General features: G+C 44.7%; 1 protein-coding gene across 1 annotated transcript; it reads right to left on the bottom strand.

Moving 5' to 3' along the window:
- Positions 1-8859: 8859 nt before the first annotated feature.
- Positions 8860-11982, bottom strand: LOC133903358 (expansin-B6-like). The gene is made up of 4 exons (XM_062344697.1): positions 11700-11982; positions 11443-11552; positions 9612-9802; positions 8860-9513 (listed from the first exon to the last, which is right to left on the bottom strand). The coding sequence occupies exons 1-4, from the start codon at positions 11881-11883 to the stop codon at positions 9189-9191; spliced, it is 810 nt and encodes a 269-aa protein (XP_062200681.1). The 5' UTR covers positions 11884-11982; the 3' UTR covers positions 8860-9188.
- Positions 11983-12266: the final 284 nt, after the last annotated feature.

The raw sequence follows: 12266 nt of genomic DNA, 5'->3' as shown, positions 1-12266 counted from the left end.
TCAATTGTGTATGAGGTTCCCTGGACTCCAGCAGTATGTCACACGTTCAAATAACTTAGTTGGGGGGGGGGGTATTTATAGTCTCAAATGTTCCAACTAGCCGTTTTTCCAACGGCTCTGAAAATCTGTTAACACCGGATGATCCGGTGAGAACAGTAGTACTAACACCGAATCATCCGGTGAGTACAAACTCAGAAACTAGTCGTTGAGACTCCACTCACAGTCTCTGTGAACACCAGACAATCCGGTGTGCCTTCAAATCCATCACCTTCCAATATCATCATCTACCTACCACAAAGTGACTGATATTTAATGTCAGTCTAATCGGTGGCCAGTCTGACACACTGGATAGGGTCGGCGTCACAGTCGACGACCGACCAGGCATTGTAGCCACTTGTTCCACTATTACCGCCATGATTAGATGATGATATCAGAGGGTATGCTTGTGCACTTACACTTTGAAAAGATAATATAAATACTGACCATGGACACACAGTGCCAGGGGCAGCAGATTTTTCGTCACACTAGATATTTTCTCTCTCCACTTCTTCTTCAAGCTTGAGCCACTCTAGTAAGTTGGCTCTCGCCGTACTTTGTTTGTGGAAGATATATTTTCTTTCACCAACACAATATGAAGCTCAGCTGTAGGAGGAGACCTGTGGCTGCTAGCCGCTACATTCTTGTATGGCGTCATGGCTTATCGGAGCTCACTGTTGGAATGGCAAGCGGATGAGCAACATGAGGAAGGAAGGGACCTTGCTAAGCCGCGCGCGCAAAGATGCACGTGCATGATCAGATAGGTTGATGGAGCATTCCGATTATAGCATAAGTAGTCTCCCTTTCCCTTTCACTTTCCCTTTCTGGCATCAGCACTTCCCCGCCCCTGTGGTACCCTCGTGTCACCTCCCGAGCGCACATCTCTCTCTCCTGAGCGCACACCTCCCTATGTGTGTCCGACGGTGTTGCTGCCACTAGGAAGCTGAGAGCGTAGCCTTTATCGATATTGGCACGCAAAGAAGCAACGGGTCCGAGCTATACTATCATGTTAGCGTGGAGCGCCCTGCGTCGGCCCGTCGAGCACCGGACAAGACCTTGCTCACTAAGGACGCCATGAAGGTGAGCGCCACACATTTGTGGGCATTCATCCGCCTGAATAACGTCGATCTAGCCTTGGGTTAAGACCAGGATGGTGCCTGATGTGTTCCAACTCACCTAGGAGAAGGCGCAAATGATCATCTTCATTGACACCATGGACGCGGTTGGGAGTTGGGATGGAATGGAATGGGACGCTTGTACGCAAGGACGGGTGCCGCACGTGAGCGCAATTCGTTCTGGTGGAAGGGAGCTTCAGGGCCAAATGGAAGAGTTTGACAGTCAGGCGGACAATGTGCGCATGCTCGTGGTGATGAACAATACGGACAAGTTGGACCCATTGCTGCTGCATTTGGGGCAGGCGGACTACAAGGTCGAATTGACACTGCCAGATGGGGGCACAAATGGCCTGTGTTCCAGGCGTGCGCGACGGAGATGAGCTTCAATGGCAATGTGGAGCTGAAGCAGAACAACACTGTAGTGACGAAGACGAAAAGGGTCTCGCTACCTGACAAATCCATTTAAACTATCCACGTTAATCATGCCCGCACAAGTCTTTTTTTAGAAAGGACGGCATGATGTTTTCCTATTGTATTAGAGAAGGAGTAAAGTCTTGGACAAGAAAAACAAAGAGTTCATGAGCAGGGGAACTACAAAGACTGTCCTTAACATCGCTCGCAAGCTAGAGGGCGACCCCTGTACCACTAAGCAAAACAAAAACAACAACAGTCAACCAAGCATGGCGCTATGGTAGAGCTCACAATATTGCTTGATCTGCTCGGCGACTTGGATAGTATCACATTCGATATTTTGGAACGTTCTGTTGTTCTTTTCCTTTCAAATGCTCTACCAAAAGCTAATGACCAGCCCGTCAAAAGATCTTCGAAGTTGTGCGTCGATTCGGCGTGATGCTGCAGTCCACCAACCCTTTGTGGTTCTAAAGGCAGAGAACTATGATAGGATTTGTAGTTGCAACCATAGAGCTAGCTGAGCCCAGACCTGATTGGTAAACACACAGTCTTTAGTTAAGTGCACGAATGTTTCATCTTCTTGATCACAAAGACGACAGGTTTGTTGGCCTGACCAACCTCTTTGAGCAAGGTTATCCGCGGTGAGGATATTGTTTTGCAAGAGCACCCAGGAGAAGACTTTGCATTTCGGTTCAACTCTTGCCTTGCAAACTGAGATCATGTTGAATTTGCTTATCTGCCCAACAAATCGGATTTTGTACGTGCTTTGCTGTGTATGTACCATTACTTATCCAACGCCATACTATATGGTCTTGACAATTTTGTTGGAGTAATCCTCCCCCCCCCCCCCCCCAGCAAGGCCCAAAGATGTATGATTTGGAGTAGCTCTTATTCAGTTTGTATTTGGCCGATGCAACCGAGCCATCTATGCTGCAAAAGCCCCTGTTTCACCATGAAATTTTTCTTGGAGGATGCTGCATATATGAGTGGCGCAATGTTCTTCGAAGCTTGTCTATTTATCCAATTTGAATGCTAGAAGGAGGCCTTTTCACTATTACCGACTGTGACTACTACCAAGACATTGAAAAGGTCTATGCTCACTTGATCACATGGGACTGGGAAGCCATTCCACGGCCGATCATCTTGCCATTGAAACCATAGCCAACGAAGCCTAAGAGCTCTCACAAAGCACTGCATCTCCAATATGCCAAGCCCAGCCAATTCTTTGGGTTTTGCCACTATAGGACAATTGACGAGGCAGTGTCCTCCCGAGACTTTGTCTGAGTCTTCTCCTCTCCAAAGAAAAGCTCTACGAATCCTATCAATTCTCTTGAGAACACACTTTTACCATCTAGGGAGCCTGTAGCCAATTTTGTCAATGAGCGGCTAAACATCAACTCGTCTTATACGTCTCGTATGTAGTGGAAGATCTAAATATTTGCATGGTAATGAGCCAACCTTCACGAGGAAGCCATGCATTATGTGATCCATAAGTAGCTCATTGCATCGAATCATATATATTTCGGTTTTAGATAGGTTTGTGATAAGACCTGACATTCACCAAAAGTCTTTAGCAGGTTTTGCAATACGAGAAGCTCTTCTCTATCTGGGTTAGCAAAGATTGCAGCAGCATCAGCATACAAGGAACATCTGAATTTTGCAAAACGTGGAAGAATAGGCTTAAGGATGCCCTATGCAGCCAAGGATATCATTCTCTGCAAAGGATCAATAGTAAGAATGAATAACATCGGTGAGAGACGGTCTCGTGACGAAGCCCTTTTGCATGCCCGCACAAGTCTGATCCGACGGATCCCTGAGATCAGGGTTGGTCGGTATTTCATTTAGGATCGCCCCCGGCGGTAAATAAAACACCGACCACCCCCGGCAGGCATCGCCAGCTGCGAGCCTGCGACTGACAAATTCCGAGCTTCACACTTGAGTCGGCGTGGACCGCTGCCCCGCGTTGTGCGCCTCACGTACCGGCAACGGCGACAAGACCATGCTCGCCACAGCCGTCTTCCCCGTCAGATACTCAGACCTCCCCGGCGTTCATCCGACGGCTCCGGAGCTGTGCAAGTCGTCGAAGGCTGCCGTGTGCCGTGGATCCTAGTTGGGCAGCACCGCGCCAACCCCGGACAACACCATCTGCTCTGCTCGAGTCCAGAATTGACGACAGCGCGGCGCCGCGGGGAGGTTTTGTTCGGTCCTTAACTATGCACGGGAGACAGACACGATACCTACCGCCGGTCGTCGACCGTGCTGTCGTTGCTGCATCCATGTGAATCAGCCAACGGCATCATCATAGAATTCTCCTTTATTATGTTCACGATGCCAATCACCGGACAGACTTCAGGTGCTGCTGATTTACCATTTTGCTTGCTTAAGGCTATTTTGCTTTCTATTGTGCATGTTCATTTGCGTCACCATATTGCTTGTTGTTTCAGGTTCATTCCAACATGGGAAATCACGAAAGCATTGCAGCATTTGCTCGTTAGATAACTCTGAACAACTCAAGTCTAAACTGAACCTTCTTTCTTCAGCCAATGAGGCATAAATCTACATGGAGACCGCTGGGCCTGGGTATCCAACAACATTTCAGAACCCGCCGCGCCCACGGCCACGAATACAATGCCGATGGGGAGCCGATCCGTCGCCACTTTCATCTTTGAACGCTGCCTGCTTGAGTGGTTCCGGTGAAGCCCAATAAACCGTTCTCATCAACCATCAGTCCTCAACAAGTCAATTGCGATAGCAACTGCTATATTTGCTCGCTCTCCCGGTAGTCAATTTGACGTCCCCATTCTCCAGCAGTGGCAAGATTGGTAGTTGCAACCATAGAGACAGCTGAGCTCAGATCTGATAGGTAAACACATAGTCTTTGGTTAAGTGTACGGGTGTTTCATCTTCTTAATCATAAAGACGACAGGTTTGTTGGCTCGGCCAACCTCTTTGAGCAAGGTTATTCGCGGTGAAGATATTGTTTTGCAAGAGCACCCTGGAGAGGATTTTGCATTTCGGTTCAACTCTTGCCTTCCAAACTGAGATCATGTTGAATTTGCTTATCTACCCAACAAATTAGATTTTGTACGCTCTCTTTGCCATGTATGTACTATTACTTGTCCAACATCATACTATATGGTCTTGACAATCTGGTTAGAGTAGATGGCCCCTAGCAAGGCTCAAAGATGTGTGATTTAAAGTAGCTCTTATTTGGTTTGTATTTGGCTGATGTAACCGAGCCATCTGTGCTGCAAAAGCCCCTGTTTCACTATGAATTTTTTCCAGATGATGCTTGGGAGTTTGTCCATTTATCCAACTTGAGTGCCAGAAGGAGGCATTTTCACCATACCAACTGTGACTACTGTCGAGGCATTGAAAAGGTCTACACCCACTTGATCACAGGGGACTGAGAAGCCATTCCATGGCCAATCATCTTGCCATTGAAACCATAGCCAACGGCGTCACCATATTGCTTGTTGTTTCAGGTTCATTCCAACATGGGAAATGACGAAAGCATTGCAGCATTTGCTCGTTAGATAACTCTGAACCACTCAAGTCTAAACTGAATCTTCTTTCTTCAGCCAATGAGGCATAAATCTACATGGAGACCGCTGGGCCTGGGTATCCAACAACATTTCAGAACCCGCCGCGCCCACGGCCTCCGAATACAACGCCGATGGGGAGCCGATCCGTCGCCGCTTTCATCTTTGAACGAGGCCTGCTTGAGTGGTTCCGGTGAAGCCCAATAAACCGGTCTCATCAACCATCAGTCCTCAGCAAGTCAATTGCGATAGCAACTGCTATTTTTGCTCGCTCTCCCGGGGGTCAATTTGACGTCCCCGTTCTCCAGCAGTGGATCCATCGTCCATGCATGTGAGCCGGGCTGAATTTCCCGAACCAGATATGATCAGATCAACGAGCACATCACATCACCATCCCTAATAACCGGGGAAAATCACGGGCTCCGTGACCGAGCACGCCACGGCGTTCGCTGCCGTAGTCCACTCCCCGTTTGTTCTCTTGACCACACATATCTGCCACGTGAACTTGTGTACAAGCGCTTGCTTAAGCTTGTAAGCGATGCCAATATCTGAACCTCGCCGACTGATCCTCTTCAGCTTGCAGACTGCACTCCCTTTTTGTTTTTACTAGTTCTTTTTGTTCTGATCCTAGAACTCTCGACCAATCTGCATTTTCTTTTTTCAGTTGTTCAAGCATTCCGTCTACCCACTGACGAATGAAGCTTAGCTAGAGCCAGCACGATCCAACACCTGAAAACAGACCCCGAATCTGGCTCTCCGGCCGGATCAAATCATTGAACGTACGTGCGGAACTTGATCATTCGCTCGGCACGATACCATGGAGCACGATATCATGGAGCACGTACCATATATTACTGCCAAGTCAGCCGTGCCCACACCCTGTTGCGAGGCCAATCCTGCAACTGAAAAACGTCAAATCACACACGACGTACACGGCTGTTGCGAGGCTCCGCTCTGAGTGCCATGCCGCGGCACGCCGGAACCCGTATAGCACAGAAGCCCGCGCGCGCGCGCGCGCGCGACGAACACTCGTCGCGGCGCAACAGCTTGCCCGGCGGCGACGCCGGAGGACAAAGCGCGAGGCGTAGACCGCTGAAAGCTCAGTTCACTCACTTCAAGATGGGCCGGCCGGCAGACGTGCGCATCGGCGTAGGGGCGAGTGGGTCCTGAAAATCCGGTGCGAGAGCGGCGCCTTCGCGTGCCGAGTACGGGTGTTTTGATTTTTGAGCAAGGAGGAGAGCGGCCCGGGGGCCGGAGCGGTTGTTCTCGCGGTGGCCCGCACCTCACGTGCAGACGCGACGGCGACGTCGGCGTCCGGCTTTTCGCCCGCACATGCGGCGGCTCAAGTCAAGTTGCTTCGTCGCTCTACTCGGCTCATCACTGCTCCGGCAAGAAGAGATAAAACCGTGGAGACTGAATGGCTGAAAGGCGACATCTGCGTATCTGGAGTTTATCTTTTTTTAGCCTCATCGGGACGAGTTATAACATATTCGATCTATCTTTATTGCTTATCATAGTTAATCAAACAATCACCTTTCAAAGTTAAACTCGTTACTACTTTTAAAAATACATTTAATCTATTATTATTTATCTTCTATACTTAGACGTTCAAAATTTGCTTTTCATATATTCTAAAAATATATTTAATCTTATATTATTTATTTTTTATAATTTAAAAATATATTCAATCACCCATTATTTGTTTTCTACACTTAGACGTCTAATATTTATCTTTTATATATTTCTAAATTGATTTCACATATGCAAAACATGTATGCAGTTGCTAGTCAGTAGAAGAAAATGCAAGTGAAAATTGCTGGATGGAAAGCAATTTCATTGGTGGAGTGCATAGTGGTTTTTGCCTTCGCTCAGGCAAAAACGTACGAGGAAACACGAGTACCTTCAGTAGTTTCAGGAGAAATATACATTTTTTATAATAGATAAAAGTATCCGAATTTTTGCATCAAGCATATATCTAACAGTTAATTATTACAATATTTTGACATATAAAACCAGCAACACACAGAGAGGAAAATAGGAAAAAAAATCATAAACTATCATAAAGCATGTAATTTATAACTACGTAGTCACCTGTGTTTAGTGAAGAGCTCTATTACCACTACCGCTAAAATATGGCAAACCTTCAAAAATTATTTCTTTTAATACTCTCTGTATAGTAGTCTTCAGAACTTTAATCAATAAATACCTCCTAATAAAAACGGTGACCGTGTAATCAAACATGTTTCTCCCTCTTGAAAAACAGTGCTTCTAATAAAAATAAGTTTTATCCAGTAATAATAACCAAAACTTTTAAGTTATAACCTTCAGCGACAAGCATTTTGAATAACTAAATTGGTCTTATTAAAACGATATGACTACATCTATATCGAGGATACTTTCGTAATATTTATTGGCTTTTACGAAGGTACTAAAATGGATATTGCTGTCAACATTATGTTTTGGACTATATGCCAATAACCAAAACAGTGCTTATTTGCGACTAGAGATACTACTAAAGGCCATTTTCAAGGGTTTTTCTTCGCAGGGTAGATTCCCGTTGTAAAGGTATTCTTGTTCCCTTCAGCACTCCAACGGTTTCACTTCATAACGGGATTCTCAGAGTCATTCCCTTTAGGACACGATTCTCCTCGAAGAGAAGCTATTGAAGATAAGAGTAAATAAAAAGAATGGGAACGGGAAAGAGAATCGGGAAGGGAACAAAATGAAAGGAATATGGTTGGGGTGGTCTGCGAGAATCATGGCTCATGAAGTGGCGCAACGTGTCAGCGAAATTTCACCGTGAACCATAGATCCGTTCTCGATCATGGCTACACAATGTTCAGAATAGAGAAGCTCTAAATTTCTCTACAGCACACATCACGTGATCATGGTTAGTAAAATCATTTACCAACACAAGCGAAGTCGTCTGTTGATCGAAGCTTCTATTAATTGCAGTCAGCCATGTTTAATTTAGGATTTAACGGCAGTAATCACGGAGGGAATCCTGTAGGACCGTAAGATACCAGTAGTAATTTAGTAGTAGTAGTACCAAAATTTTATAGCGGCAAAATCTCGGGTGTCTCGCTCTCACATAAAAGTAAGATCCATCCATGATTACTTCTAACACTGACGGTTATGGAATCGGTTGCGCAAACCTTTGGCGGGAAAGAGACTTTTGTTGGGAGATTTGCAGTATCATTTGCTTTCGATCGACGCATTTATCACTGTGATCGCAGTGAGAACCATGATGAGCTTTTTTCAGCAGAGCCAAATCTGTTGGTACAATATCAGGGAGAGGAAAAGGCTAATCGTTAACCAGTCCTCCAATGGTTGTTTAACTGTGCTCTGAAAAGAGGTGCATTTCGAGTCAGCTATAGACCCACCTAGAGCCTGTATGTTAGAGCTTTAGCTTAAATTTTTTTTAGGACCGGATATTTTTAGCTCTAAGAATTTATAGATTTAGAGCTAGCTGAAAGTGTATTAGGAGTGTTCGAAACCCTCTTGCTATCATTTTAGACTAAAATAGATGTTTAAAAAGTGGAGCTAGGAGCTAGAGTCTTACCAAACAAATACTAAAACACTGATCTGAATCAGGTGATTAAAAACTCAAATCCATTTATGGGCCATGGAGGCCTGGCATCGTTAGTTGTTAGTACATAATTATACAGTAATACTTCTACAATACGTGGTGCTCATGTGCCGGTACTGATCATAGATCGAATGGTATACAGAGAATGGAAGAGCCGGGCTGCATGCATGGGTACTGATCACTGAATAAGCCAGAATGCACAGGCAAGAGGATGATAAAGCATGCTGATTAAATAGTAGCATACACTTCATACAAACCTGTAGCTAGCCTTGGTTTGGTTACATGCACACGGGTAATGGCATAGTGACAGCGGGCGGGAGAGGACATATATAGAATATTGCCTCCCCTCCATTTCCCACACATCTTCAAGTACACATACTAGTTAAAACCCCTGAATCCATTTGCAATTTGCAACTATTAAATTGAGCCGATGATCTCGGATGACTGAAGAGAGCATGTGGCCAATCGTTGACTCGCTGGATCATACCGGAGCAATTACTTGAACTGGATGAAGGAGCGGTAGTCGGTGTCGGGCCTCCAGTTGGCCGGGATGACGTTGTTGGCCACCAGCGTCTGGCCGGAGTCACTGCGGATGCGCAGTGAGAAGGGCCCCTTGAGCGGGTGGTTGGAGTCCATCCTCCAGATGGATCCCCACGACTCGCGCATCGGCGCCCAGTAGCCGGAGTTGGCCTCCATGAGATCCATCTGCACCACGTTGCCGTCCTTGTTCCCGTACTCGACGAGCACCGCCAAGTACATGGGGTTGGAGCCATGCTCCACGTGGAAGTTGATAGTCAGGCCCGGGAAGTTGCACGGCACTCTGCAGCAATGGCCGACGGGTTAATTTCAATTGTCGTTTGAGTTTTGAACTTAATTTCTGTTCAGGATGGTAAATGTGTCAGAAATATTGACACGGACCTCCTGAACTGCATGTCGATGATGCCGGCGTGGCGGAGCCTGTCGTTGAGGCCGGGCAGGGCCATGGCGCCGAAGGCCGTGCCGCTGAGGTCGAAGTGGTACTTGGCGACCGGGTAGTAGTTCATGTCGGTGATCATGACCGTCTTCGCCTGGCCGGAGCAGGCAGGGTGATTTCTCTTAAGGCATCGTACCTGGAAAAGCCAAGCAGATGGTCAACAGATGCACGTACTGCTGCCTAACACTAATATATAGTACCATCGTGATTAGAAATTTAAGCGCTACGGACGCTGCTGGTAGCTTTGACCAATCTTATCTTATCTTATCTTATATTTACTAATTGGAGGCTTTTTTTTGGTGCCTCCATATTAATCTTAGGAAAATCCTAAAAATTCTCATAAAAAAGTAAAACATCCGACCGTCGAATTGATTGATTGACTAACTGTAACCATAGATCAACAATAAAAAAACACAAAAGATTAAAAAATAAATCATAGAGTCCAACTCCAAGACTACTTCTTATCTTGCTTTTCCTTTCTTTTTTTTATAGATACCCTTTGTCCAATAAGGTTACGTTAGCAAACTCCAACTTAGTTACGTTAGCAATCAATACACTTTTCTAAATCAATTAAAATATGCCAATTAAATATGCGTATAATCAAACATTACAAAATTAAAACAACAGAACGCAAACATATTACGGATTCTCACATAAAAATAATATCAAAGAATTTATAATGTATTTCAAAAAATAATATGGGATTAGGTGACGACATTAAAAATAATAATAATTTCAAAAAATCAAGAAACAAATAAAAATCAATTTGCATAACACATAAAATGAAAATTATAAATTAGATCTATTCACAAATAATAAACATGATTCCAATATTATAAACAAAAATTACATTATATTTTACATCCTAATATTTAAATATAAATAGCTGATGTATCTTAGCATACAACCATTATTAACACAAATATCTAGAATTCAGTTGTAAGCTAAATTTCTAGCCTGTGCAGTCGCACAGGTTGATACGCTAGTATATTTACTAATTGGAGGCTCCTTTTGGTGCCTCCATATTAATCTTAGGAAAATCCTAAAAATTCTCATAAAAAAGCAAAACATCCGACCGTCGAATTGATTGATTGACTAACTGTAACCATAGATCAACAATAAAAAAACACAAAAGATTAAAAAATAAATCATAAAGTCCAACTCCAAGACTACTTCTTACCTTGCTTTTCCTTTCTTTTTTTTTATAGATACCCTTTGTCCAATAAAGTTACGTTAGCAAACTCCAACTTAGTTACGTTAGCAATCAATACACTTTTCTAAATCAATTAAAATATGCCAATTAAATATGCGTATAATCAAACATTACAAAATTAAAACAACAGAACGCAAACATATTACGGATTCTCACATAAAAATAATATCAAAGAATTTATAATGTATTTCAAAAAATAATATGGGATTCGGTGACGACATTAAAAATAATAATAATTTCAAAAAATCAAGAAACAAATAAAAATCAATTTGCATAACACATAAAATGAAAATTATAAATTAGATCTATTCACAAATAATAAACATGATTCCAATATTATAAACAAAAATTACATTATATTTTACATCCTAATATTTAAATATAAATAGCTGATGTATCTTAGCATACAACCATTATTAACACAAATATCTAGAATTCAGTTGTAAGCTAAATTTCTAGCCTGTGCAGTCGCACAGGTTGATGCGCTAGTCAAATAAAATGATTGGCACCAACGGCTGCTTGACATGGTTTAGTCGGCGCCATGATGAAATCGGCTCACGCACCTGGTAGCATGAGCCGCAGCCCTTGCCGTCCTTGAAGATGGGCTCGTTGCCGCAGGACGTCATGGACGAGAACGGGTACTGATTGGTGTGCTTGAACCCGCACGCACCACCTAGCAAAGATTCAGCAACAGACATGTCATGCGATGAGTCACATTGCCCAGATGAAAAAAGCAGCAGCGCAGCATATGCGAGAGAGAGAGAGAGAGAGAGAGAGAGAGAGAGAGAGAGAGATCAGAGATGGAAATGCGGATCCTTACCGTTGTCGTCGGGGCCGGCGCCGTTGGGCGCGCCGTACCAGGTGGCCTTGGCCGGGAGCCAGCCGGAGTAGTAGGAGTTGGCGACGGAGGTGCTATAGTTCTCCTGCTGGGCGCGAGCGCCGTACGTGACAAGCACGGAGAAGAGTGCGACGAGTGCAACGGCATTGGAGGAGAGCGCGGTCATCCTCGTATACTAGCTAGGACCTTGGCTATATGAGCTAGCTAGTACACTTGGAGCTTGCCTTGTTTGTGTTTTGATGGTGCGAGGGAGAGGACACATTGCCGGGGTACGGTATTTATAGGCAGGCAGATGGGGACGAGCAATCGTCCGGCATCGATGATCGCTGCACCCGACGTGCCCGCGTTAGAGCGAGGTCGCATACTCACATGGCCACCGAGCGAATCGTGGAGGAATGGAAGGCGTCGGTTCACGAGCGTATACCAATATAGAATCACATCTCGGAAGGTATGCCATGTATGTTACCGGCCAATATATAATTCGTGCAGAAATAATCTCGTTCAGATCGAAATGTACAGCTCTTTGACGTTGGATGGGGATTCGATCTG

The sequence above is a fragment of the Phragmites australis genome, chromosome 21 (genome assembly GCF_958298935.1).
Source record: "Phragmites australis chromosome 21, lpPhrAust1.1, whole genome shotgun sequence".
Classification (NCBI taxonomy): Eukaryota; Viridiplantae; Streptophyta; class Magnoliopsida; order Poales; family Poaceae; genus Phragmites; species Phragmites australis.
The sequence above is the reverse complement of the archived record's forward strand: the minus strand, read 5'-3'. Positions and strand labels throughout refer to the sequence as shown.

Coding starts and splice junctions, on each gene's coding strand:
- LOC133903358 (XM_062344697.1), bottom strand. CDS start 11,883: ATGACCGCGCTCTCCTCCAATGCCGTTGCACTCGTCGCACTCTTCTCC. Junction 11,553..11,699: donor CGCCGGCCCCGACGACAACG/GTAAGGATCCGC, acceptor AATCTTTGCTAG/GTGGTGCGTGCGGGTTCAAG. Junction 9,803..11,442: donor GCTGCGGCTCATGCTACCAG/GTGCGTGAGCCG, acceptor TGGCTTTTCCAG/GTACGATGCCTTAAGAGAAA.